Here is a 27,945-nt window from a genome sequence, read left to right on the forward strand (position 1 = left end):
AAAAGGTGGAGATATGAGGGAAATATATGGCATAGATAAGCATTACAGTTTAAAAGGTATTAAGTTCTCTTAACAGCATGAATTTTATTGTCATGTTTTTGACAATAAAAGCATGACAATGTTTTTTTTTTGGGGGGGGGGGGGTTATTTCTAGTGAAGGAGGGGCGCGGGTCCTCCGGACAGACAGGGATGGAGGCAGGGAGGAGAGACGCTGACAGAGGGAGGGGGTGGGTTGTTTCTGAGCTCAGGGCCGCGGATTAAAGCCGAGAGAGAGGAGAGTCCCAGCGCGATGACAGCATCCAGCGTATAGCCGCCGCCGCCAGGATCATCCTCCGCTCCGGCTGGATTTCTCGCAATCAACCACCGTCCTTCCTCTCTCCCCCCCCCAGCTTTTTGAAATTCTCCGGATCTTTTCGGGAGGGGATTAAGCCCCCCCTCCGCATACCCCGGTCCGTCTGTCTGGGTCCTCCTCAGACCACGAGGTGAGTCTTTCTCGGTGTTTCCCGGTGTTGTTTTCTGATGGAGGGGAGCGCTCGGCTGGATGTGACGCACCGGCGGCACCGATCGCCTCCAATCCTCGCCGTTCGCGTTAACGTTCCACGCCGTGGAACCGGATCACGACTGACGGTCCACATCAGCGCCGACTGCGGGTTCCATCCGGTGTGTCTCGGGGTTATGAGAGATTTAAATCCGATTAAGATTACAAACTAGCCAACGAAACACTGACCCTTTTTTCCCCCTCTCTCTTTCTTTGTTCTGCCCACATTGGGGCCACGGTTGCGCCCACCTGTCTAAATTAATGTTTGGTCAGTGTGACGGGAAACATATCGGTCATTCTAAGAGCATCATAAAGCATTTATGGATGAACTCGTTCTGACATCTTGAGTCAGTAAGGTCTTAAATATGAGTCAGAAGTACGGGCAGCATTGAACTGACCGATCAACCATATTTAAATCGCCACATTTCGCCAACACATGGTTGGTGCAGCAGGAATGGAAACACACGCTCTGCTCTGCGCAGGGAAACCATTGGAAACGCACGGCACTGACTAAATCCTGCCGGATCACACGCTGTGGGGAGAGTGGAGGTGATGTCAGGATCTTGGGTTGTAAAACTCTTTTTGAATGGGCGTAGGCGACGCACAGCCATAGTAAGAACGGTGGTCCCCGTCTTTTCTCTCCCTCCGTGTTTTTGCAGTCGAGTCCATCTAGTCACATTTTGTTCTTCTTGTGCAACACAACTAGACCGGAACGATGCGTTTTGCTGTTCTGGGAGGGTGGGGGGCTTCATTTAATGCATGACATGATACAATGTGAGAGCTCACAGCGGTTCAGAGTTCTGCCCCCCCCCCCATACCTCACCACCAGCCCCCATCCTCATCATCATCCTCATCATCAGTGCATGCACGCCGGTGCTCTTAAAATAAATTAATCAGATCCGCATGCTGTTTTGGTTCTGTCTCTCTCTCTCACACACACACACAAAAAAAATGGATGCTCGGTGTTTTGCTTTCGCTCTTGCGCTCCCGTGCGTTTGAGCGCGTGCGCGCTCCCAACATGCTGCGGGCTTTGTGTGAGTGGTGTGATTCAGGAATGTGCGCCATACACAGCGTGTGATGGGAGGTCACTGTGCCGAAGGAAAATCACGACGGACAGAACTCGCACATCAGGACAGACTTGATGCTTTCACGGCAGCGTTATGCCTCAATCTGCGAGCGCCAGCTCTGTCCCACTTTTTGCAGCTCCCCCACCCCCTCACCCCCACCGACCCCCGTCTCCCTCCATGTCTGCAGGCCAGACTGTGAAGCAGGGATGATGATTGCTGCTCCAGTCTACTCAGAGGTAGATCAGCCCGATAAACACTCCATACTCATGAACATTAGGAACTGGTTGTTGTTTAAAGTAATTTGTTGATCTACTTTATGCAGGGTTAAATCATTGGATTGAATCTGTGGCCCAAACTGTGGCACTTTGACACATGTGAAGGAAAAACGGGGAGATGACCTCATTGATGTTGCAGCTTCATTGTGATTGCTGAGTTGACTGGCAGCAGTGGTGCCACAATGTAGGCCAACTCTGGATGAAAGAGAAGAGCGTTCACTTATACTGCAAACATTCAGATAAGACAGGTGAAAATACGAATTCACTAAATTGTTCTAGATGCATGGATTGCAAAGTGTAAATCGGTGTCAATATTGTACACAACGGCTACAAGGATACCTGAAAGAGGAATTACATTTTTTTTAAAAGTACAATGACATTTAAAGTTAATTTAATCAAGAAATGAATATCAGATATTTTTCACACAGACTTGTATCTCAAGTATTGACTTGACTTTGACTCGTTTATGTTTATCTTGATCACCAACTCTCAACCAACAAAATTCAGTTAATCAAAAAATTTTGTTATTACATAAGATAAGATGTAATAACAATGTGGGTATATCTATGACAACGGAAAAGATCGCTGAGTTGACACTTTTCCAGTAAACAGTCATCGGCACTCTCCACAAAATAAGCAACGAAAGGACATTGCTAAGGAAGCCGGTTGAAAACATAGTCCTGTAGTCACATAATGTTAGTGTAAGGAACACAACATTTGATGGAAATCAATTTGATTAGTGAAAGACAACTTAGTAAAATTGGATATGAAGACTTCAGTTATTAAACAAATTCATTACAATATTGGAATGTAACAAAATAAAGAGAAATAATAAAGATAACAAAGCAGACCAAACACAGAAGGTTCATACAAATTAAAAATTACTTTCTGGTCTTTATACTTTAATGTTCCAGGGCCCATAGATTTTAAGCTGCCTCCTGCAAACTCAATGGCACTCATATTTTATTTTCTTAAAGATAAGCCTTTATTGTGCTGCTTTTTAAGGATCCCCAGACTTGAAGGAAATTGACACTGACTCAAATTAAGCCAGATTCTTTAGACTTGCATCCAAGGACCTCAGACATCAAGATGTTCTCAGTGTGGGTCTTTTTTATGTCTTTTCATAAACACCCAGAACCGCTGACAAGAATCTGTAATGATATGCATCGCATTAAACAACGCATTATTTAATAGTTAGCTGGGGAAGCACAAGTCTTGCCAGGCTGCCAATGAAAAGGGGAAATGAAACAACTGGCATACAGAAAGCTCGCCGTCTTCATCCGTCTAATGGAGCGAGCTGACGGACTGAACAAAGAGGAGATGTGATTATGTCTGGAAAGCAACAGACAGGGAAATACGCTGCAGAGTTCAGCAAAGCAATGGTGGCAATCTTTTCATCAATGAAGATACATAAAACCAAGCTCATAAAATAAATAGAGCTTTTTGCAGATTAGTATGCTTGGGATAGTTTTGGGGGATTTAACATTTTCCCTGGAAAAGACAAAAATATGTCCTTCTGATAAAGATAATCGGCGCCAACAAAATTTATAGCAGCGCGAACTGATATATATATATATATATATATATATATATATATATATATATATATATATATATATATATATATATATAAACTTATTATTGAAAGTTTTTTACAACCCAAAATTTGTAAAAAACATTTTACACACTGGGGATGCTAAACATGTATTCATGTTTAGCATCCCTAGGCTAATTGTTTGTAAGACATATTTGAAGTCTTTTGCTGGATGTCTTCAGTTGCTTTGTGAATCTATAGTGAAATGTTATGCTATTTAGCAAATAAAAATAAATTATAGACAATCTATGGACATCAGTCTTCAAGCCTCGCCACACATTCTCAATTGAAATGAAATCTGGACTTTGACTGAGCCATTACAAGACATGAACATGGTTTGATCTGAGACTAATGATTTTTGTGGTCTCTAATAGTTTTTTTCTGTAATTGTCATGCATTTCGCTATTTTCCTATCAACTCTGAAACCTTTTTTTGGAATTAAACTACTGTTTCATGTTGAAAATTTGACAATATTTGTGCTTCTTTTTGTTTTGCAACTTATTCGGCACAATGCTAACTTACTCACAGCAATAAGCCTTGAATGAAAAGTAGAAAAGGTGGATTTCTCCTTCCTCGATGAGTTATTTTCCATGCCGCCTTCTTGTTGTCCCACTTATGAAATTTGAAACAGCTCAGCTGCTTCACATAAATTCAAATTCCCCAATTCACCTCTTGCGATACGCATATTCACACGTATTTTGGGCCAAGTGTGCTGCTTCAGGACTCAGTGTTCCCAGAAGTCTGTGTCCAACTTTATTGGCAACAACTGTGAGCTTAAATGAATTGTTGAATTGCTAAACCAACCCCTGCTGCTCCAGCCCTGAGTCCCCTGTGGCGCAGCTGTGTCCGGTGTGTTGTGTTCCACCGGGGAGGGAGTTTACATGTATACGCCTGTTTGTGATTTGTGGGACCTGAAGTCCAAGATTTATGTCACCGTTGGGGTCCGTCAGGTTTGTGGAGCCTGAAAAAAAATGTCCTACAAGTTTAAATTAGGGTTTGAGGGTCGTGAATTTGTTTTGGTGTTAAAGGAGATGAGGAATGGATTATACTATGGGGTGTCCTCTCAGACATGTCAACACAAGGATTTCTGTAAGGAACAGTTTGAATGACCTTTACTTCTTCTGAAGTTTGTGTCAAAGGTATGGTTGTCTTATCATGACTACGCAAATATCCCTCTTAAATTGAAATACAGGCTTTGAATAGGCCAATCCAAAAACTTCATTTGTCAAAACATTATTTATTTGCTTTTACAAATTCAGAGGTGAACTTGCAGAAGTGCTTTGAAGAATTTTCCCACCATATTGTGCTTGAGCTTAAACTAGTGGCTCGACATTCTCCTTTGGGATTTTCTGGTTGAGAGCCAGATTTATGGTTTCATCAATTCCAGATCCTGAAGCAAAGCAAACCAAGATTAACATTACCACCACCAGCTTTCACTGTCGGCATTGATGTTCTTTTTGAAATAGTTACACACTATTATATCAAGAAACACAACTTTTAGTCAGTGTCACTTTTGCCTCGTCCTGTCTACAGGGCATTTTTTCCAAAAGTCTTGGGGCTCACCAAAATGTGTTTTGTCAAATGTTTTTGTTAGGAATGGTTTTTACCTTAAAACTCTCCCATGGATGCCTTTCATGCCCAGTCTCTTTCTCACTGTTGAATCATGATCACTAACCTTAATGATTGCAAGACTTTGAAATCTGATGAAAAGCATCTGCAGGAAGTATCTATGTAAGACTGAACACAACTTCCCCAAATGAACAAAACACTGCCAATTCCAATGAATCCCAGATTAAGCAAGGTGGGAAATATTTTTTTCTCAGGTAGCGCCAGGTTGTTTTGTATGGCTCTTTTTCTTTGATAAATAAATGAAACATTCAGAGACTGTGATGTTTATTTACGTCGTTGGCTGATAGCAATATTTGTTTACAGTAGCAAAACTGGCAAGAATAATTTTCTTGGAAAAAGGTCACCTCATCAACATAAAGGAGCGCCTTTACTAGACTCTACTGAGCAAACAACAACTAATGGGCTTTTTGCTGGTATGAAATTGGACACTGATAAGTTATTATGCGCAAACCCAACACTGGTTTATAAAATGCTGTACAGCTACAACAGTAATAAAAACAACAATAAAAGCGAGATTTGAAAATCAAATTAAAAAAGAGAGAAAAAAATCTTACTGTTGAATCTGAAGTAATACAATTTCTGAGGTCAAAAAATGAGATTATTCAATTATTTTTACTCTACATGTACGTTTCATTAAGCATGTCTGTTTGTTTTCAGCTATATTTCTTTTATTGCAGCAAATTCATTTAGCCAGTTATGGGAGTTGGCTAAGGCTTTGTTTAAGAGCAATTTCTTAATGCTTTTGCTCATTTTAATGGCCTAATTTTACTTGCAAAGACAGCGTCCGTGCAGGGTTTTCTAGCCCGCTGTGACCCTGAACGACCCGGCAGCACTAATTGAGTTTAGAACAGTTTTCTGTTCTACAGAAACTACACTTTTAGTACCACTTCTGAATCCCCCGAGGAGAGAGTGGAGTTACTTCTGTGAAGTGCATGTGGGCTCATACCGGGGGCTGAATCACGGACTGTTTTCGCCACAGACAGAGACACATTGTGTGGGAAAACGAGCAGTAAGAGTGGGGGGTTGGTTGTCTCAGAGAAACGAGGCACAGACATAGAAACAAGAGGACTCAGACAAGCTCTGATTGCTGAGGGCAGATCCAGTTTTCAACCTCCACGTGAAGTTACAGGGAGAACGACTGGGAGCCTGGGAACGTTAAGTCCTGTCAACAGAGGACTATGTTAAGAATACGTATCGATTCAGATGAGAAGCAAACTCATCATATGCTTTCTGGATGCACAAATATACATGAGTCAGGTTTGAAATATAAGAACGCTATCTCGACACTGGAAACATATCTTTCGTTTCTGCAAGTTCAGAGGAACAAAGTGACAGTGTCTCAGCTGCGTTTTCAATGTTTATTTACTGACCAGATGCTGATTTATTAGTTTCTCTTGACAGGCGCTGTTTGTTCACAGATGTTGGAGCAGTCCTCCCTTTCACAACCCCCTTTTTTCCTCCAGTCCTCCTTTGCCTCTCACTGCAGAAACTTTTGTTCTTTCCCTCACAATCTCCTGCAGCTTTGCTCTCTCAATTCTTTGCCATGCCCTTTTCACCCTCTTTAAAATTCTCCCCCCTTTCCCTTTCTCGCTCAATATCCTGCCCTTTTTCTCCTTTTAGTTCCCCTAGCTAATTCTTCTTTCTGTGCTGCTGCCCCTTTCCTCAGCCCCTCTTCAGTCTCCACCTCTCCATCGCTTTTCTCCTACTTCAGGCCACTGTCCTTGTTGCCTGTCTTGGAAGAGGGGCAGGAGGAGGCGTTTGGAGGCTGAGCTAGCTGCATTAGGTCCATGTATTATTCATGTGCTCTGCTCTCTGTGCGCCTTGGTCCTGCACTGGCTTTTCTAGTGGGACACATGGGCCTCCTAAAGGAGCTGTGTGTGGGACTGATTGAAGAGTTACATGGACGAGGCAGTCATTTCTTGATTTGCACCCTCTTTTTGCACCAAAAGTTGACTTCACCGGTCAATATCAAAGGACAAAATTGACAGTTTTCAGCGTATTTATTTTTATTTGGCTGCAAAGCATTCCCTAGGCGTGCTTGTTTCCCCAGACCAGAGGCTAGCTGAGGCTTCAGCCATATCTGCTCTGATGCTTACATGAAAGACTTGTCTTCTTTCACCCCCAGCCAAGATTTCTCTTTGCCTGCCAGGTCTCTTCTCTCTAAACTGCATCTTTTTTGGCTTTCCAGAACACTCCCAGTAAAATCTGTTGACTTAAACTGGGTTGTATGAAAATTTAATTTAAGCATCCAGACAATGTAAGACGGAGTGCCTTGTTTCTACAGCGCTGTGCATAGAGAAAGACAGAGAGGAGGGTAAAAGAGTGAGAGAGAGAGAGACAGAGAGAGAGAGAGAGAGAGAGAGAGAGAGAGAGCAAGCAAGGGAAGCCTTTGGGACTTAGAGGAGGGGCCTCCTGGAAAACCACAGCCACATAGCTGCTTTGGGCTCACATCTGCTTTGGCTTGACATACTTGCATTTCACCATTGAAAACATCAACAACTGGAATGTAGCTTTGTTACTTATAAATAGGATTCAAATATAAATCAGATACACCTTGTCTAGTTCCAAATATAAGCTTGGACACACGCTCCATTGATAGATTTTGCCGTGTTTTCCTGACAGCCTTTTTGTCCTGCACAGGTGGCAGCGCCAGAATAAGATTGGGCCCCGATGATTGCAAGGACCCCTGTCCACCCTTTTCCAGCCAGTCCCGGAGGGGTCACAGGGCTGACGTCTCAGAAGACAAGGGGGCATGCATGTTTTGGAGTCCTGAAGAGGCTAGCTACATCTCAGTGAGTGACGCTTTCACTATGTTTTAACCATCAAGCTCTTTGGTGAGATATGTAGAAAAATTAGAAGCTTTTGAGAGAATATTTGTGATTAAAAGTCCCAAACCACACTTCATAACCTTTAGGTTGCTCTTGTAATTTATCACAATTACTTTCAGGAACATGCAGGCTGAAATGCTGGGTCAGCATGCTTTTCTTATCACTGCAAGTGCTAACTAGCTGCTTTGGTAAGGCTGGTAGTTTCTGAGAACAAAAGCAGTGGAGCCACTGCTGGAGAGCATGCACATAAGAAAAGGCCGGCCGCCTCAGCTGCTGCTGCTGCTCCACAGAGACTGACATCGGAGACGACTACCTGACTCTGCAAGGACGAAGAAGGTTATAGAGCAAAAGGAGAAAATGAAAGACATGGGTGAAGAAGCAGCAGAAAAAATAACAGTCTTGCTCAACAATGACTGTTGCATTTAAACACCACAAAGCCTCTTGTATGGATCACCTTTGAAATGTCTTTCTTGAACATTTTCAGAATTGATCACATTTTAACATATTTTACAGCCCTTTTACGTGATAGACAAACTCAAACTGTCACATAAATGTAAAGTGGAAAGCAACACGGGCAAAATTGTTTTGCAAAGAACACTCCAGACAGGTCAGGTTCAAAGTTGTGTGCAGGTTTAAAGCAGTTAGGTTGTAAAAAAATATTTTGCTGGTTTCACAGCGTACTGTTCTGTTCTGTTCTCTTCTGTTCTGTTCATCATGTGACAATAGAAAAAGTCTGGGTCAACCACAGACAAAACTTGGTTGTCCACCAAAAAACACAGGCCACTGAAACAGAGCATTGGTCAGAGGAGCATCCATTAGGTCACTGCTAATTAACTGCTCATGATCAGTTAGTTTATATTAATATTGGATATTTATGTGTTCACTTCTTCATACTTTTAAGCATACAAACCAAAATAGTGTATTTAACAAGACCAACAGAAAGGAATGCACGACTCTAAGGTCAAAGATTTGTTTTCATTCAAAAAATAAAATTTAAAAAGTGTGGAGTTAGTCCTTCCGTGACCATACTTTGAATAACAGAATGACATTTTGCTGTGATTCCAGCTCCAAGACTTTTGGAATATGTCTACTAGGTTTGCTCATCTAAGACACTACGTTTTGCAGAATTCCTCAAGCTTCGTGAGATTAGATGGAGTCTCTGTGAGTAGCACCTTCTCAAAGTCTTGTCACAAACCTGAGTGTACTATTTTAAAGAAGTTAGAACATTTCTGCAGCCGCTTTGTGCTGATGTTTTTGTAACAGTTACATACCATCTGAATGTCTTCAGCAGAAGCCAGAAAGTGTTCTGTGATCAGCTGTTTGTGATGCAGAAGCCATTATTTCGTGCCTCTTGCCTGATTGAAACCGGCACAAGTGACCGTGATTACACTCGGCCCCACACGGCCATCTGTTTGTCATCCTGTCTCACCCAGTCCTCCACATCCACATCAATATGCTTCAGTGTGCCAAAGTGACACCCTGACCAGTTCAGGCCTGTGGCCTACGAGGGCGTTTAATCCTCTTATGGGACAGGACTACTACTGCTGCTAACGCAGGGAGAACAGTTAGTCAGCATTGGCCTACAACCAGCGAAATTAGCGTAAACCCTGCTGTTTGGACTCACAGCAGCACTTCTTTGCATCAACTATTGACTGCTCTGCAGTGTCTACTCTTTTCTTAGACCTCAAAGCACAGTAGGGTAATTTCACTGAAATACCCCGAGCTTTACTCGTTTATTTGAAAAGGCACATTTTTGAAATGCTGCGAACAAAAGCGGCAGGCTGCCAGAAGTTTGGTGTGAGACTTTCAAGATCTGAACTAAAAGGCTTGGCTTGAAGAAGCCGGCTTGCACATTTATGAAAGCTGATCAAAATGTCTTGGCTGAGTTTCTCCAAGGATGGTTAGGTTTCAGGAACACATCCATCATCGTTAGCCACATTGATCAGGTCTGGGTTGAGTCTCTTACCATTCTGGCCAAATATTCTGGGTTTATTTTCTTTAATTAGCTCCGCCCATTTTTTGCCCATCAACTCAGACCAGTGTTTCTGTTCTTGCTAAAGAAAAAAAAAAATCCTCATAGCAACATGTAGCCATCAAAAGGTTTCACTCTGAGCATAATGTGTTAGTCCTCTGCAACACTTATATTGTTATGCATGCTTACCATAAAGTTCACATTAGAGAAAACACCTTCTCAAACCCTCAAACAGTCATGCTGTCAACAGATTCTTCCACATGAACTGTGGATCTCTGCAGCTCCTCCAGTTACCGTTGTCCTCTCTTGTTCATCTTGTTGGTGACCATGTTTTGGTTGGTTTTGTGAGGAGACTAAATTGCAGGGGGACTTTATTTACTCAAAAGGCAACTTCTGAAAGCAATTTGTTAACTTTACTGAAGCGTATCAGCAGATTTTTATTTGCAAAAAAATAAAATAAATAAATGTGTATCAAATGGCCTACAGGAGAGAAAAGCAGTTGAAGGAACAGAGTTGACTTTTGAACTGAAGTCAGCGCTAAACAGCTTTCCGCCCTGAGGGCCAAAACGAGCCCCTGCATCATTCACCATGTCACCACAGCTCGCCGCTTCAAAGGGCAAGCTAAGCATAAAATTGCACAGCTGCTGAGCTGCAGCAAACATGCAGAGTTTGGCATATTTGTTGACATTTCTAATGCAAATCCTACCATTGTGTGACGGTTCAGTTGCTGTTGAGCGAGTCGTGTGCTGTTGCTCATGCTAAATAAGCTCCACTCGATTCTCCTGATCGGACTCTCTTTTGTTTATATCTGTTTGTGTATTGCTTTCAAGCCAGACAACGTGTGCTGCATATGAAGGAGCATGGAAATTGAAATTTAACCGAAAGACAACCCAGTCACTGACTCAGATACAAACCCAATGAGTGGCTTCTAATTGATTTGAACCTTCCAGATTCTTTCATCCTTTTTCCACTTCTGCTTTGCTTCTTTGTGGTCATGTCAGCAACTCTCAAGCATCTCCCTTCACTCTTTTCTTTTTTGTTTCAGATAAATGGAGGAGAATGAGCGATGCAGGAGCAGGTCTCCAGCTCGGAGGACCAATCGGGTGCAGCAGGTGGTGGGAACAATAATTCGACGCACTCGGGAATCTCTGAGCAGGTAACAGGAAGAACAGGAGGCAGAGAAGATTGTTTAAAAATGGGTTTTTCAAACCTGAGAAAGTTTCTAGAAACCAGGACAATAAAAAAAGAGAAAATAGCTGTGGAAAAAACTGTGTGATGGTTGTGTTTGCAGAAGAGCAAACACCAACACATCACACGTGTCTGTGGTTAAAGAAAGAAATCTTTTACGTGTTCAAAAAATACGAGAAGCTTCAAATTGTCAGTCTTTGCATCATTTGCAGATGTCTATCTTTGACAGTTTGCTGCTTTGTGTGTGTTGCAATGCAATGAATGAAAGACAACAGATGTGGCCCTTGTTGTTTCATAAACAAATCAAACTTCCCAATTCCACAGTGGGAAAAGAATCCATAAGCGGAAAGCATTTTAGAAAGAGGCCTGTCTTCCCAGGAAGGGACGTATCAGTAAATTCAGAAATTTCAAATCACCCGGGAGGAGCCACATCTCAGCCCTTACAAGGCTTAGTTTGTGAGTACAATTAGAAAAAGACTGAGTACGTAGGGCTTGCTTGGAAGAGTGCCTGTTGAAAGACTCTTTTATCTAATTAATATGAGAGTTAGCCATAGGCTTGCAAGATTGCATCCAAATGAACAATAAGACATTTGGAATAATGTCCTTTGGACAGATGTAGTAAAAATGTCTGGTGCGTTACAACTGGGACACACGCAACAGCCAATGATGCACGCACACACTCTAACATTGGGGCAATGTAAAGAGACTAATCAACCTGGCCACAGAGCAGTTTGGTAAAAACCAACTCAGCATTTCAGTACAAACACCCAACTGTCAAACATGGTGGTGCAAAATAGGCCAATAAATAATGAACAAATCCCCCAAATTCTAACCAAACGATAATGTAAAGTAAACTGAGGTGAAATCCATCACAAACTAATCTATCCTCAAAAAAAATGCGTAAAATTGTTGCTCCTTACAGATGCTTCTTAGCGCAACTTTATTCAGTTTTGTAAAACTTTCCTTACAATGCAGAAAATGCAGAGACTGGTGACATAAAGCTGGGAAATTTAAAGGTTCGTTTCTTAGCCTGGTGTACGCACAGAGTAGATCTCTTCCCACGCCCATACAAAAGACACATAATATGTACATTGCCGAGTACATATTCAATCTCTGACTGTCCCTCTCACACACATCCCTCAGTAAACCACAAATATGCGCTTAAACACTCGCCATCCTCTTGTAGTCGGCGAAGTGCTTTCTCTTTCTCAGTGAAGGAGGAAGGGAAGCAGATACCAGGAACTCCTCCCGGTAGATGCTCCTGGGAAAACTTTGCCATGTTGAGATCAATTGACCAGAAAAATAAGGCCCAAAGAGAGGATGACACTGTTCAATTTGAATGAAGGTGTTTATTTGCCTTTATGTGAATGCAAACTTCATTCTGCTGAGGTGACTGCAGGACTCTATGAACTGCAACACGATTTATGAAATTTAAATACGCAAACAGTCAACTCAAACTTTTTCACGGAAAACATAACATACATCAGACTCTATTGATTTTCTTCCCTAAAAATTAAATTCCCTCTTTCTATGTAACAAAATTCTTCTTCTGAAGTTTCTTTCTATTGTTGACTGAAGTGTTGATGTGAGATAATCTGTTGACTAGAGGGCGGCTCATTGTAGACAGTCTTTGTGCATGGAGTCATTCTGCTGTAACACATTTAGAATGTGGTTTAGCAACATTTTACCAAAGGAAAAAAAGAAAGCAAGACTTGCCTTTCTGGATAACAACATGTTGCTCGAAAGTCCTGTTTCTGTTGCTCAGCATTAACACACATTACAAAGCTATGTTTAGTTTTTACCTGCGGCCATGAAATCTTTGCCCATTTACTGCTTTTGTACAGAGTAACTTTTTTTTTTCTTTTACTGATACGACTGATCACAATAAAATCCCTAAACTATGCCTTTTAACGCAAAAGATGTGTTCTTGTTCTTGTTTCCTGAAGACATAGCCTCTATTAGATTTTCTGACGTTACTGATTTGCTAAAGAAAGATAACCAATAATATCTTCCTTCACATGTTTCCCTGAGTTATTTTGGAAGAAGCTGTTGGCATTAAATTTAAAACAAGAGCTCCCAGAACACATATTCACCCATACCAAGGCTCAGGCTGCTTTCTGCAATTTGCTTTAGAAGGAATCCTGATACTTAATGTCTGTGGATGAGTATTGCCACCTTCAGCCAGGTGACCTGTCCTCCTTTCTGACCTCCTCAGAGAGCGTCTCCTCGGCGATGGCCGGTCGCAACGTTCCAACAGTTTGACCAGTCAGAGCTTCCAGGCTAAACTGACTCTGCAGATCACCAGAGACCCTGTCCTGGACCGGAGCACCGGGCATGGCTTCACTCTCACCACGGACAGCCCCCTGCTGGTCAGGGATGTTGCCCCAGGTACAGACTGAGTGATTGCGTGTGTGTCACATGTCTGTTTATGTGGGTGAGTGTCATCTGTTTTCAAATTCTTCTCTCCAAATTAGCCACCAGTTTTATGAAACTGTGTTCTGCCTGCAGCGAGTCATATTTTTGCACATTTTTGTGTGTTTCTGCACTCACAAATGCACGCATACACACACGCGGTGAGTCTCTCTTGGCCTTCGCCCATCGTGTTCGGCATTGTGCCAGAGCAGGCCACAGAAACAGCAGAGCCACCTGCTCATCCTTCCCAAATTCAATCACTTTTCATTTAAACCTCTCTGATTGGAGGTATCAGGAGCAGGTAAGACGCGGAGATGCTGATCCATCGCTCTGATGTCGATCTTGTAAAATAAGCTGATAAAAAGCCCAGAGGAGACTCCCACCTTGCCCTCATCTCTGTAATTGCTGTCTGCTGCCAAAGAAAGATGGCAAGAAGGTGAAAGGGAGGTGATAACTGGGGACATCCAACAGAGAGCAGGATTTGTCAGCAGTGAACGGATTAAGTGCAAACACGACACAGACATATAAAAAAAAAGTGCGCGAAAATGTAAAGGAAGGCAGAGGAGAGAGATGCGTGTGGCCTTTGAGATGGGAGGAGTCAGAAAAAGAGTGAAGCCCAGAGGAAATTATGAGGAAGAGTGACTTAAAAAATAAAGAGGAAGAAAGCAGATGAATGAGGATATAGATTGCGATGTCAGGAGAGGAGGGTGGAGCTGCAGTGTGTTTGTGTGAACGGTCGCAGCATTCCTTCAGGGGCTATAAAATGACTGGTAGGCAGAGCTTTGCGAAGCTATGTGCCTGTGTGTCGACAATCCCATATGTTCTGTAGGCTTGCAAGTGACTGTGCGTTTGCTACAGAGTGAGATGAAACTGCTGTGCCTCTCTCTTGCCTGAAGACAAATGAGTATAAATAACCAGAGTAGGCAGAGCAGAGGCGAACTGGAAGAAACCCAGAATAACTGTAACCCCTCACGTCCTGGAGAGCTCAGCCCAACACTGTTGAGTCAGCCCTGTTCAGTGAGCATGTGTACCAATCTGTGACGTGTGCTTCTTGTGCATGTTGCTGTGTGTGCAGCCAGGGTTTGTGTTCAGCATGTGTGTGTGTGTGTGTACCACAGGGAGCCCTGCAGATGGGATCCTATTCCCAGGAGACCAGGTGCTGCAGATAAATGATAAAGTGATGGAGGATTTGAGTGCAGAGCAGGTGGAGAACATCTTGAGGTGAGACTATTGATGTAACGATGACTAAATCCACCATCTGAGCTGTTTCATGGTTACGCTTTCTAAGAATTCATGTTTACGTGGAAGACCTCTTTGGACAATAGTTCACATCCCTTGTACTTTTCTACATTTCACCACGCTGCAATATTTAATTTCAAGAAAATTCACAGAAAACATGTTTTTTTTTAATAGAATGAAAATCTAACACCTGTATTCAACGTTTTATTCTGTAATACCAATAAATAAAATCCAGCCCAAACAGTGGCCTTAAGAAGTTCATTGAAGAGTCAATTCAGTCCACCTGTTTGTCATCTAAAAAATAAAGGGAACACAGTGTTATTATTTTTTTGAGCAGTGTATAAATGTAGGGGTTCTGTGAAGGCCTCAGAAGCTCTAATGTTGGAGAACATTAGAATGCAAACAGCATCATGAAGGAGCACACCAGATAGGTCAGAGATAACTCTGTGGAAGACATGGGTGAAGCAACACGCAGGGCAGTTCAGGAGGAAAACCTGTTCAAATATACAAACGTTTGTAAAAAGGGGAAAGAGGTCTCAACTTCAAACAGAACCTTTGGAGCATCACTAGACATACAGCCAGAGCTAAGATTTGAGCAAAGCATATTCATGTGTCTGAATAGCCAAGTCAAAGTGCAGGCCTACATCTGATTGAGAATCTTTGTTGAGCCTTCAAAACTTAATTTATTCTGACTGCATTTGAACTCTTTTGCAAAGAATAAGCGTAAATTTCAATCCCAAGATATGCCAGGTGTTGGAAGGTAGTTTAAGACAGCACCCTTCTAGAACCAGAAGGTACGATTTCAGATTATTAATTATAAAAAAAAACAAAAAACAGCTTATTACAAGCCTGTGGTTGTACTTTGACAAAAATGTGGAAAAGTTAAATATGTAGAAAGGTGTGGAAAGACGTATGTGCATCCGTGTTATTATTTGTTGGTTTTGTCCACACAGGGAATTGGAGGATTGCATCAATGTGACTATTCTGCGGCACATGACAGTGAGTACAAAGAAAAACCTCAACGCGTTAGCAATGTCACATAAAGTCATAAGACCACATTTGACATTTAAAACAAGTCTTTTTTTCCTAACATGTGATAGATAGTAAGTTTGCAAAGTCCCTCATTCTTTAAACTGAATTACAATGTGAAAATGATGATTTTTTTAAAACAATTTGTGTTCTCAGGCTGCATTTTCTTATTTCACTGCTGGCTATGAGACGAGCTTGTTTCATTGACAGCTCTTGTTTTGCAGAATCCAAAGTCATCCATAATGTCAGCAGAGAAGAGAGCTCGTCTGAGGAGTAATCCAGTTAAAGTGCGCTTTGCAGAGGAGGTGGTGGTCAATGGGCACACTCAGGTAAAAACTGTTTCTCTGACAAAAACAAAACAAAACAAAACAAAACAAATAAAAAAAAAACCCTTCCAAAAAGGAATTAATGAATACATCTTTTTCTGGATAGTTCATTCTCACGTTTGAAATGCATTTAGTTTTTAATTATGCATTTTGCTATTTGTTTAATTACATGTCTAAATGCTTCCTCTTTCTTTTTTTCCAAAAGGGAAACTCTCTTCTCTTCCTTCCTAATGTCCTGAAAGTCTATCTCGAGAATGGCCAGACTAAGGCCTTTAAGTTTGACAATACAACCTCGGTCAAGGTAGGGGTTTTTGTTTTCACCATCATTATATCCCTCTGAGCTCAATGAAGCATTGTCAGAAAATATTTAGACATCAGCTAGTGGTAAAAATTAGATCCATGTTGTTGCTCAAAAGACCAAGATGAATGTCAATCTTAATACAAGTCAGACATCTTGAACATTGATGTTGTACATCATGAAACCCATTACAAAGGTTCAGAGTCTTGGGAATCAATTCTGTGATTATTTAGCCATATTCTTGGATTATTATCCTGCTGAAAGTCCAATGATTGGTACAGCTTTGGTTTTCTGAAAAAGCACGTCTTTCTTTTTTTTTTCTTTTGAGAAAATCTGGTGAAGGGTTTTGTATGGAAACCAGCAAGAGCGGGTCTCTGCAGTGAACAGGTTTCTAAGGGAATGTGGGTGTGTTTTGTAATTTGTAGTGTGTTCACTGGCTGCAGTTGCCACAAACTCTCTTGATTATGGAATGATAATTACTAAATGTGTCCGGAAGAGGTTGCATGTTAGGATAATTGTTTCCAAAACTCACCACCAGTGGGATTAAGCTTATTTTCACTTTACAACGTCTCTCCTGCTTGGTTTTCACTTTTTTAAAATTCCCAGCCAGGGGAAAAGTGAGGAGAGGGCTGAGATCGTCCATCTGGCATCAGCAGACTGGGGGGGAAAAAAGCAAGTTTGCTTTAGTTGGTTGACATTTTGTTTTTCCATCTTTCCAGGACATTGTTCTCACTCTGAAGGAAAAACTGTCCATCCGGGTGATTGAATACTTTGGTCTGGTACTAGAGCAACAGTATAGCATCACAAAACTATTGCTACTGCATGAAGATGAGCTCATACAAAAGGTAAGGGATCTGCACTGCTGACAAACCTATATGCATCCTGGGTGAGCAGAGAAGAACGCTCACTCTAGCTGAGTGTCAGTTTAATGCATTTAGGACATGCTATGTTTTGTCTCCACCAGGTGGTGCAGAAAAAAGACTCACATGATTATAGATGTCTGTTCAGGGTTTGCTTCATTCCCAGAGACCCCACAGACATGCTACAGGAGGACTCCTTAGCCTTTGAGTATCTCTTTTTGCAGGTCAGAGAAACCTGTCAACAGCACTACTTATATTTTTTTATTCAGCTTTAGTGACTAACTTGGAGAAACCTTCATACCTCATAAAGTTAAAGAAAAAATTATGTGTACTTTGTTTAGTTCACAACTTCAATCAACGGGCTTTATTTCAATAATCCCCCAAAACTAAGAAATATAATCATCAAAGTGGAAGGATTTGTTAGAACTGTGAAGCTGCACTGTGAATCTCTGATCATTTCAAGATGGTCCCAGTCTCTTATGATTCTCTTCTGTTGTGTAACAATTGCTTAACTCTATTCCTGCACCTCTTTGAATCTCTAGCAATCTTCATATTTGGTGTTCTAAGCAGTTGCCACTTTGATGATGCGAAGCTCTTAGGCTTCTTTGTAAAACCAACATATGCAAAGCCATACACAGTCTGTGCATATTTTCATTGCACAATAAAAGCCACAGGAGTGCCACTTATGTCATGCTGATTTAATGTTTTAAAAACAGTCTTTACATCCTGCTGTGCTTGTTTTCCCTGACAGTTTGGAGTTCCCACTGTTGGTTTTACTTAGAAAGACTTCTAGAGTTGCCTATTATTTTTTTTTTCAAACCTTTGCCGTAAAGTAGATGCCAGCGGTACATTAGAGCAGAAACAGCAATGTGCCATGCTTTCACATGCATGTGTGATGCAGTGTCTGTACGCATTTCACTGTGGTTGTTGATGATTTCAGAGTGTTGGAGATGTGCTACAGGAACGTTTTGCTGTGGAGATGAAGTGCAACACGGCGCTCCGTCTGGCTGCCTTGCACATGCATGAAAGACTTGATAGTTGTGGACAGACCCGGACATCTATCAAGAGCATTACGTGAGTCTTATGTGTGAGTCTGGGTCAGTTTAAGGTTAACAACATGAAGGTCACTGCTGGCTGTCTTTTTGAAGCGTGTATGATTTTGATGATCTAAAAAGTGAGGTCCTCCGCTGCTTTCAGGATTATGATTAGTCCAGACTGAAGATACTAATTTATTGATACGTCATTTAGTAATGAGATGGAACATATTGAGGACAACAGCCTAAATACACACCCGCTCTAGGGATCTAAAGCTGGCGTGTGAAGATGTAATTGTGCTTTTTAACTGGTAAAGAAGGTCATGGCCTGATTTTGGGTTTAAGGAAAGGGCGGGAGGTTAAGGGGGATTGTTAAATGTCTGATACAAATTCTAGTATTATTTGTATTCTTTCATTAGTATTGCAGATTTAAAGCAAAACTTTTTTTCCGTGATGACGTGATGAGGTTATAATGATAAAGGAGAATCTGACAGGTCTGTCCAAATAATAAAAAATAAATAAATAAAAATCCAAATTATTACTGTTAACTATCTTATCAGGAATTTTACCATCTTCTTAATATGATGTTTGTATTTAGAATTAAAACAGAATTTTACATTTTCTTGTAAGTAGCGTCACTGTGTCGATTATCTTGTTTATGTGGTCTTTCTAATTATTATTTATGGAAAATTATTTACAATATAGCATCAATGAATTTCTCTCTTTGTGGTGAACAGCAGTGAAACTTCAGAAACCTGGACAAATTGTTTGCACAACATCCTGGATTCTGTCCATTTTTATAGTTTTCTATGCAATTATGCAAGCAAAACAACATGCTTTACATTTACTGACATGCATGGAAAGGTTTAACAGCACAAACTGTACACATACTGGAATTCATGCAAACTTTCTTACCTTTAAGGCTGCGCTTGTCAAACAAAATCCAGTTAAATTACTAACAATGGTAATGTTAGCTTCAGAAAGCAGGCTACTGACAAAGGGTTTTGTTTTTCCATGTAAGAAGACAGTTATAGTTTTTATTAAATAAATCAATATTTTAGTATGTTGATGTTGTTTTCAATTATAAAAGTGCTTCATAGTTGCCTTTACAATGACATCTTCTTATAGTTATAATTTATTCATGGTAATAAGACAAATAGTGCTGGCAACCAGAGCAATTTTTTATAAGTTTGATTTTCAGTCCTGTGTATGTGTTGTTGGCAGGAAGGAGTTTGGCCTGGACAGCTTTATCTCACCCACGCTGCTGAGCAACATGAGGGAGAAGGACCTGAGGAAGGCGATTAGCTACCACCTCAAAAAAATCCAGTCCCTGCTTGAGCCGCGACAGAAGGTAGACAAGGAACAACAGATGAGTGACAGAAAAAGACAGAAAGCCATTAAAGATTAAAGTGCCTGTATTGTGAAGGTTTTGGGAGAATTTTAGCTGTAAATATCCTATAAAGTAAAGGCGTTAGAAAATGATAAATAGTGGGCAACGGAGTAATTAAGTAAGATAAGACAGAGCTTATCTAAGCAGATAAGGAAGAAATCACATTTCTGATTTGATTTTTCTATGTTTTCTTTTTTTTTCTTTTTTACTTTTGTGTTCCAGGTAATATCGGCTACGCAGGCTAGAGTGGCCTACCTTACTCAGCTTGGAGAACTAATTTCTTATGGTGGACGGTCTTACACGGCCACAATGATGGTAAGAACCTATTTTAAGTTGGGTGAGTCCAATTGCTAAAATATAAGCATTATACAATTCACTAGATAAATCATGGTAGTTCTGTGTTAGACCCTTATTCAGCCTCTGACTTTCGCTTAACAACCATACTTATTTTTGGTAAGGTAAGGTAAGGTAAGGTAAGGTAAGGTAAGGTAAGGTAAGGTAAGGTAAGGTAAGGTAACCAAATGTCAGAGATTTTGGTCTATGCTGTCAAATAATAACATTTGTTAGTACAAATCTGTACCAACAGATTTGTTAGTACACATCAAGGCTAAGAATCTCCCATTTTCACCAAAATGTGCTCTGGATGATTTACATCGAGTGACAAAGGAGATTTGTCACCAGATGGTACACTGTGCAACAGGAAGTATTCATCAGAAGCTGGGTACTCTATGATCATAAAGGGATAGACGTGGCCAGCAACGTTTATGTAGGTTGTAGCATTTAAGCAAAGCTCTGTAAAGCCAAAAATAGTTTTGTATGAAAATCCCAGAAGCTCAACAGTTTCTGATATACTCAAACCAGTCTGTCTCCTAATCCAGTTTCTTACCAATCGTGATATTTGGTTTAAGCTTCAACAAGTTGTCCTCTTTCCATTTAGATGTCTAAATGAAGTGATTTGCTATCATGTTCAAATAAACAGGTGTACTTTTAAGCACCTGGCTTCTTGATATGCCTTATAACTGTGATATCCTTTTATTGTATTTTTGTGTGCTTTCACCTGTGTTCAGCTTCAGGACAGGGAAGTGATGGTCAGCTTGCTAGTAGGTGCCAAGTATGGATTGAGTCAAGTCATTAACCACAAGATCAACATGATATCCACATTGGTTGAGTTCAGCAGCATCAGCAAAGTGGAGCTGCTGTCTGAGTCAGACAAAGTCAGTCTGCTACGCATTTCACTGCATGATATGAAGGTAGGAAAGTCACGAGTGAACCTGTTCATCCAGATACTGTATAATTCATAAACATGTTGGCACTGACATTGATAAAAACATGCATATGCACTTAGGTTCTATTTTTGTGCCAAATTTCATGCTAGAATAAATATAGGTCAAGTACGCTTCCTCGAGTTCAGGAATGCATAAGCTTTGGGAGCTAATGTACATAATTCTCTAACACAAAGGTGACGGTGTCTCCTTCTTTCTCCCACTTCTCCGCCTTTCTTTTCTTACCCTTTGGCTTTAATTGCCTTCTTCACCTAATGTTCTCCAATGCCCTCCCCTCTCTCAGCCATTTGCCTTACTGATGGATTCTATGGCTGCCAAAGACTTAGGGTGTCTGCTGGGAGGCTACTGCAAACTCCTGGTGGATCCAAGTGTTAATGTCTTCCGTCTGGGGCGCCCGAAAGTCAGGGTGCACCGGATTCCTGCTGAAGAAGGTGTGTGTGGGAGGTTCGCCGTAATAGAGGGAGTGTGCTATGAATCCCTAACAAGTGAGCAAAAAAACCCTGTTTCACTTAAATCTATCACTTTCTGGCTTTGGCCTTTTTGGCATTTTCCATATCAGATGTAAATATACGATAGCCTCCTGAGACCCACAGAGTTGTTTTTCTCCTCTGTAGAGGCCACTGTCCTGAGAAGTACAACTTTAATGTGTCTAAACTCTAAAATCCTAAGAAAGGGGTGCAAACACATGTTAAAAGGGCTGGTGTTTGTTATGTAAAAAATATAATCAGACAAACCTTTTTGTAAATGTGACATTTATCCCCTGCAAATCAGCGAAAAACATACAAATATGTTTGAAGGAAAAGCAAAGATGTCACAGTAAATTTTGTCCAGAGCGCAAAGTGATCGGTAATCTCACAGAATTGTATTTTTAGAACAATCGAGGCCTCATGATCATCAAGAAACAAACAAAATATACTTTAGTTGTAAATTTCTCACATTTAAAAATAAGAGCATTTCTTCCGGGTTTCAGAAGGGTATATCATTAGGCAATACATGTATGGATAAAGATAATTGTTGTGATATCATGTTATAATTGAACATCATTTTCTTCAACCCTGTGCTTCCATAAAACTTTATGTTATGCTTGTCTTCGGTTTGTGCATTAGGTTATGTGTCCCGCTGCTGCAGTGATTCAGATGACTCCACAGATGATGATGACCCAATGGATTCTCAGAGTTACAAAGGCTCAGACCCCGCAAGTACAGACTGGGAACAGAGGAGAAGAGGCGAGGAAGAAAAGAGAAAAGCGGAAGAAAGAAAAGAAAGAGAAGAGGACAAAGGCAAACAGGAAGTGAAAATAATAGTTACAACAGAAGGCAAGGAAAACGAGAGTGAAGAGGAAGTAGGTGCAACAGGAAGTGGTCTACGTAAATTTAAGGTTGTGGATGAAGAAATGAACCTGGAGACCAGCTGGTATCACACCGATCCAAGAGTTACCAGCAGCTTCTCCAGCTTGTCCAGCAGTTCCTTGAGCACTGCGTTGGATGAAAGCAATGCTGCTGCCAAAGCCCCTTCTCGCCTGGATGCTCTTCGTGGCTCAAGCCCGGGTGAAGATCCTTCAAACCTGGATGTGCACCACCCTTACCTCCTTGAGCCAAAGCGTCAAGGGCCTCTGCGACCCACAAACCTAAACTACAGTGGCAATGATAATTCTTTCCTCTGCTTTGCAGAGCTCTCCAAGGATGATTTCTTACCCAGCCCAGCAGGAGCTACAAGTGATGACGATGACGATGATGACGAGGAGGAGGAAGAGGACCTGGGTATCCACAAACTGAGACGCATATCTAAGATCCCTAGTTCAAGAGATCTGAGAATGATTGACAGCACACCTTTTGAACGATTGCCCATTAAAAGAAAGAAAAAGACTCCTCCCAAAGTCCCAGTAAGAACAAGTTCAATTCCTGGAAGTAAATCTGCACAAGTTGAGCACCGCCTGTCTAAAGATGAGGACAGTCTCTTTCTTACTCCTTCGCCAAATCCAAAACCAGCTCTTTTGTTAAAGGACAACGTCTCAGAATCAGAAGATGAGTTTTTTGATGCACAGGATAGATTTACCCCACCAGTTCCAGATATTTCAGGTTTGTTCTAGAAGTCATTTTCACAATAAGACAAATTTTATTTAATTCTTCGCAAAGGTCAATTGATAGAGGCACAGTCTTTTTAAGCGACTATAATATTTGAAAACACAAGAATAATTTCTTTCAAAGACATCTTTGAGCTACATAATAACAGTCTGTCTATTTTGTTTGCTCTTTTTCTCTGTCTCTTACAGATACTGAACTGGCTGATCGGCGAAATGCCAATCGTTTGAGTGGAACCTGGAATAGTCTTCCACCTGTCCAAGGAAAAGAACCATCATCCCCCCTCGCCAGTAAACCTCAGTCACCTAAAATAAAGAAGGATTCTCAGTTGCTAAAAGATTCCACAAACCAACTTGTTCACCCACAACCGAGTGCTTCGAAGTCATGCCAGAAACCTGAAACGAAAGTCAAACCACCACTGGCACCTAAACCCCAGTTGCTTCCCAAACCTCAGATGATGGCTCCCAAGTCACCCCAACATGGAAGATCATATGCCCAGTGCAATGGAGATGCCTCTGGACATTTGTCTTCTGAGCTTTTGGAAATGGAGCCAGACACAATGGAGTACAAGTCTGTCACATTAGGTGGATTGCCTCTTCCTTCATCAATGATTACAGCAGTGAGATGTAAAAAACAGGCAGTAACCAACACAACACTACAATCAGAGGAAAAGACTAACAAACAGGAAAACAACTCGCAACTAAACAAAAATCTGCTGTGCGAGAATGGATCGCATGTTCTTACTGGTGACAAAACATTAATTTCGGATAAAAAGGAAACACCAAGAACTGATGATAAAGTCAATGGATCAAACATTCTAACAAAAAGTCCACCAAGCTTACACTCTATCCCTCGCTCCAATTCGGGCACAAAGCTAGCTGTTCCTCCACCGGTTCCCCCCAAACCTACTTCTTCCATCAATTTTCATCCATTATCTTTACCTGCTAGCTCTCCTGTGTCTCCCACCGATCCAAATAAAGGGATGTTTAAGGATGCTATCAGTACACCCAATGGGATCCACCCATGGAACAATTGCAACGGCAGCATCCAGTCAGGACCTAGGAGGGTTTCTCTGAGCCATGAGAGCCTTTCACCAAAAAATACAGATGCACCGCTCACTATTAGCACCTCACCCACCTCAGTCGATTGTAAAGGTGTTGGAGGCCTTGACAGCAGAGAACCTGGTCGATCTGGTTCAGGATCTGATCTGAGAACTAGCTCCTCCAGCCTTGGAGGTAGACTACCAGCTTCTGCTCTGAGAGGAAAGATCCAGTCTTTACCATGGTACATGACTCGTTCCCAGGAGATTTTAGGAAATCTGGACTACCCCTCCACAAGTACTATCAACGGAGACACATCTGGCTTTGGTTCCGGTTTGTCTGTAGCAAGTGGTCTGTCAGACTTAAACAAAACCCCTGTAAAGGACAAAGAGTCAATAGCCTCAAAATCAGGAAGTAAAGGAAGCATCTTAGATGACGGAGCAGAGGTTGTCATCGCAACCATCAAAGAGGCTCCAGAAGTAAGTTCACATATGAAAAAGGCCAGTGGAGCAAATGGCTCACATCCTAATCTAAGTTTTAGAGATAACAGTCCACACAGTGGCAGTGTTTCTTCAGAGCAGCCACAGTCACGGCCTCATTCAGCTGTTGGCCTGGGAGGAGTGACAAGCATGCAGATTGGAGGGGACTCACCGACCTCCTCTGGAGCAGACACTACTCCTCCACAACAACATCGGGAGTCTTGCGGCTGTCGCACTGTCTACGCCAACTGTTTCAGTGGAGACACTGAAGACGGGGTTAGCTTTGATGAGGAACTCACGGTTTATGAGTTCTCTCGCCGCATACGCCCCAAACCTGCTCAGGCATCTTCTCCAACAACACCCTCTCCAAAACCCAACATTCTGTCACTTCTGAGGGACAACCCTCGGCCACTCTCTACTTTCTCTACTGCATCCTCTGAACTGAGTCCTCTGGTTTCATGTCCAGTTTCACCTACAGTTTCACTCAGTGGTCGTCTTCGTTCTCTTACCAACAAGAACTATGGAGGACTAAGGGGTGGCTTTGCCTTGCTCCGTGAAGACATAGATCAACTTCTTCTTGTATTAGAAAGAGGAGCGTTTGACCAGCCTCAACCATTCTCAAAACTGGAGAGCACAGACCTAAATCACAATGGAACAGAAGACAATACTGCTGTAGGACAGAGCTGTACTGGAATAAGTCCTATCATCATGACAGAGCCTGAAAGGAGTCTTCTCCAGGCAGAGGCTCGTCGACTAGCATCGGGATGTCAGCGAGCCACACGTGTTGGCTGGGCTCCAGATGAGGCTCTTCGTTCTTTAACCACTAGCTTCAGCGCACTGGTTCAGCTGTCAGCTGCCTGCCTGAAAACAAACCCCTGTCCTGGTTGTGATCTCTGCCATAAAGCAAGACTTGTCAACAAGGATGAGGATGACGATGGGCAGCAGCCTATGGACAAGTTGAAGGAGATAGTTGGTCTGTACCGAGAGTTTGTTGGGGCTGTTGAAACAGCTGGGACCGGTGGTGTGAATGGTGGTAGGAGTGTGGGGTCGGGGCAGAGTCAAGGAGAGGAAGATGGAGTGAGGTTGCTTGCCAAACGCTGCACTTTGCTCATATCATCAGTGTTTGCACTCACACAACTCTTCCGGACATGCACGCTGGAAACCACGGACACACCTGGCCGTGTGCCTCTCAATTTTTGACCCAAACCTTCAGTCTCCAAAACAATGGACTCCTGAGGTGAGACAAGAGAAATCTGCACATAGCAAATTGGTTTGCAACTCCAGTATTTTTGTACAAGTGCCATGCACACCACAACAAATTACATACACACACTGACACCTCACATAATGCTAGAGAGAAGTCTGCCTCTCTTTGTAACACATGGACTATGCATTTGTACATATGAATTTTATAATTACTTTATTCTTATTTTATTAAACGATATGTGTATGTATGTACTGGTTATCAATGTACGTATTTATGTATTTATTTTTACAATGTTTGCACCATTATCTGCCCTGTACAGATCTCTGGTGAGTGAAACTTAAAAAAAATATGGATGTCACTGGAATTCTTTCTTCTTCTTTTTTTCATTTTTTATTTTCCTTCATCTTTGAGACAGTATTATGCTATCTTTTGTTGCTTTTGAACAAACTCTTCACTCTTCAAGGTGTAATCTGTAAATTGTCATTTTAATACGTTTATTATTGCAGTGCGGTTACAAGACTTAGAAAATATACTTTATTACAGTTTTGAACTTCAATAAATAGCTGTTTTATTTTTATGTGTGTAAGGTTTACACCTTTTTTAAGGGTTTGGTTTTAAATCTCACAATCGCAAATAGATGTGGTACAAAACTCTTATAACAGCAGGGAGAGCACTTTTGACTGTTACAGATTGCACCTTTTGTAAGACATAACCTTGTATGAAGTGGGTTTTTTTTTCCTGTCTTTCCCCCCCATCCAGAATTATGCTGTGTAGTTTCTTTGTGATATTCCCATTACCCAAATATATGCAGTATTAGAACATTCTTGTTTTCACCCAAACGCCTCCATCTATGTATGTTGTCTGGGTATGTTGGGATGGGGGCTTAGGCAGTGAAACAGTGGACCTTATTTATGTAGATGGCACATGGGTGACTGTTAAACTCTGTCCAGATGTAGCAAAGATCCAAAGTCTTAAAAACACTGAGCCACAAATATTCCTTGCTTTGGGTTGCTCTTCTTTGTACACCACTTTATCAATGAAACACTGACAGATGAAGTGATTGAGGTCAGAATTGTAGATATACATTTGTGTCCCACCTTAGTTTACGCCTATGCAATCATAAACCCCTCGGGCCCCGCACGATGTGTGCCATTTTTTAAAATTTATTTCCATTCTAACATTAAAACCATCACCAGATGCATTATACTTGTGTAAACATATTGGGAGTTTTACTTTGCTTGGAATGTTGGCTTTTGGTCTCGCTTTGGAAAAACGCTCTGCATCATGAGTTGCAACAACTTGCAAGATTTGCATGACATTTGCCAATGTAAAGACTGTTTTCTACTGATCTCTGTGAATCGCCGTTAAAAGGATTACATTGCCTGATCAGTTTGTTCATGTGAAGTGTTCGCTAATCAGCTCGCCATTTCACAAGACATAGCCAGCTCTCTTGATGAGCTATCCACCATGAAGGATTTACTTGAGCCACTTTTGACAACAGGAAGGCACTTAAGACTAATCAGTCAGTAGCCGCTCCTGTAAATATGGCAAGGGGATTTGACAAAACGAAGGCTGCTTAAGCATTCAGTCCGCTGGTGAAGAGAGGCATGTCTTTTTTTGCAAGGTGACGAAGGAAAACGTTAAGGGTATGAAGGCAAATCTCCTAAATCCAGCTGCCATTTTTTCTGGTAGTTTTATCAATCACTGCACAAACAAGCCATTCTATGATGCCCCAACTGTGTTTTGTCTCTTCTTTTTTTGTTTTTTGTTCATCAGACTCAAAGAGCAAGAAGAGTCTGCTACACTCTTTCGTTTGTACGCACAGAGTTTCATATGAAACATTTATGTGTTTCTACACACACTGTCCCTTTTCCATATTTACTTCCAACAAAGTCAATGTAACAAGAATTGTACTGTTTGGGAATAAAATACACACTGACCTTAATGTTGTTTGTTTACTCAGTGTTTGACTCTGTTGATGTTTTTATCAGAGAATTCAAGTTCCCCTGATCTATTCATAATATGCCTTATTTATGGAAGCCTTTGTAAATGTTAAATTGGCAAGCAAACTGCGGTCATTTGAAGTGAAAATAAGAAGAGGAACGCATGCGAGCGTGAACCCGAGCTTCACTGTCTGCATTGACATGTCTGAACCTCTAATGCAGTAAATGAGGAT

General features: G+C 41.4%; 1 protein-coding gene across 4 annotated transcripts; it reads left to right on the forward strand.

Annotated features, from left to right (window-relative positions):
* The first annotated feature begins 183 nt into the window (after nucleotides 1–183).
* Nucleotides 184–27,714, forward strand: frmpd1b (FERM and PDZ domain containing 1b). 4 transcript variants are annotated; one of them, XM_055034299.1, is made up of 17 exons: nucleotides 184–482; nucleotides 7,744–7,895; nucleotides 10,949–11,059; nucleotides 13,307–13,479; nucleotides 14,622–14,724; nucleotides 15,696–15,741; nucleotides 15,996–16,100; nucleotides 16,303–16,398; nucleotides 17,115–17,240; nucleotides 17,360–17,479; nucleotides 18,196–18,329; nucleotides 19,514–19,640; nucleotides 19,902–19,994; nucleotides 20,747–20,929; nucleotides 21,246–21,447; nucleotides 22,069–23,040; nucleotides 23,235–27,714. In XM_055034299.1, the coding sequence occupies exons 3-17, from the start codon at nucleotides 10,953–10,955 to the stop codon at nucleotides 25,760–25,762; spliced, it is 5,115 nt and encodes a 1,704-aa protein (XP_054890274.1). In that variant the 5' UTR covers nucleotides 184–482; nucleotides 7,744–7,895; nucleotides 10,949–10,952; the 3' UTR covers nucleotides 25,763–27,714. The 4 variants fall into 4 exon arrangements, with proteins under 4 accessions (XP_054890274.1, XP_054890277.1, XP_054890275.1 ...); XM_055034302.1 differs by having other exon boundaries at nucleotides 21,246–21,393; XM_055034300.1 differs by lacking the exon at nucleotides 184–482 and adding an exon at nucleotides 578–660.
* The last annotated feature ends 231 nt before the right edge of the window (nucleotides 27,715–27,945 follow it).

The sequence above is a fragment of the Poeciliopsis prolifica genome, unplaced genomic scaffold (genome assembly GCF_027474105.1).
Source record: "Poeciliopsis prolifica strain line A6 unplaced genomic scaffold, Auburn_PproV2 SCAFFOLD009, whole genome shotgun sequence".
Lineage (NCBI taxonomy): Eukaryota > Metazoa > Chordata > Actinopteri > Cyprinodontiformes > Poeciliidae > Poeciliopsis > Poeciliopsis prolifica.

Bases quoted from the DNA above. Each gene is read 5' to 3' on its own strand.
- frmpd1b (XM_055034299.1), top strand. From the start codon at position 10,953: ATGGAGGAGAATGAGCGATGCAGGAGCAGGTCTCCAGCTCGGAGGACC. The intron at 15,742-15,995 runs GTGAGTACAAAG...CTTGTTTTGCAG, and splicing joins CTATTCTGCGGCACATGACA to AATCCAAAGTCATCCATAAT. The intron at 17,480-18,195 runs GTCAGAGAAACC...TGATGATTTCAG, and splicing joins TTGAGTATCTCTTTTTGCAG to AGTGTTGGAGATGTGCTACA.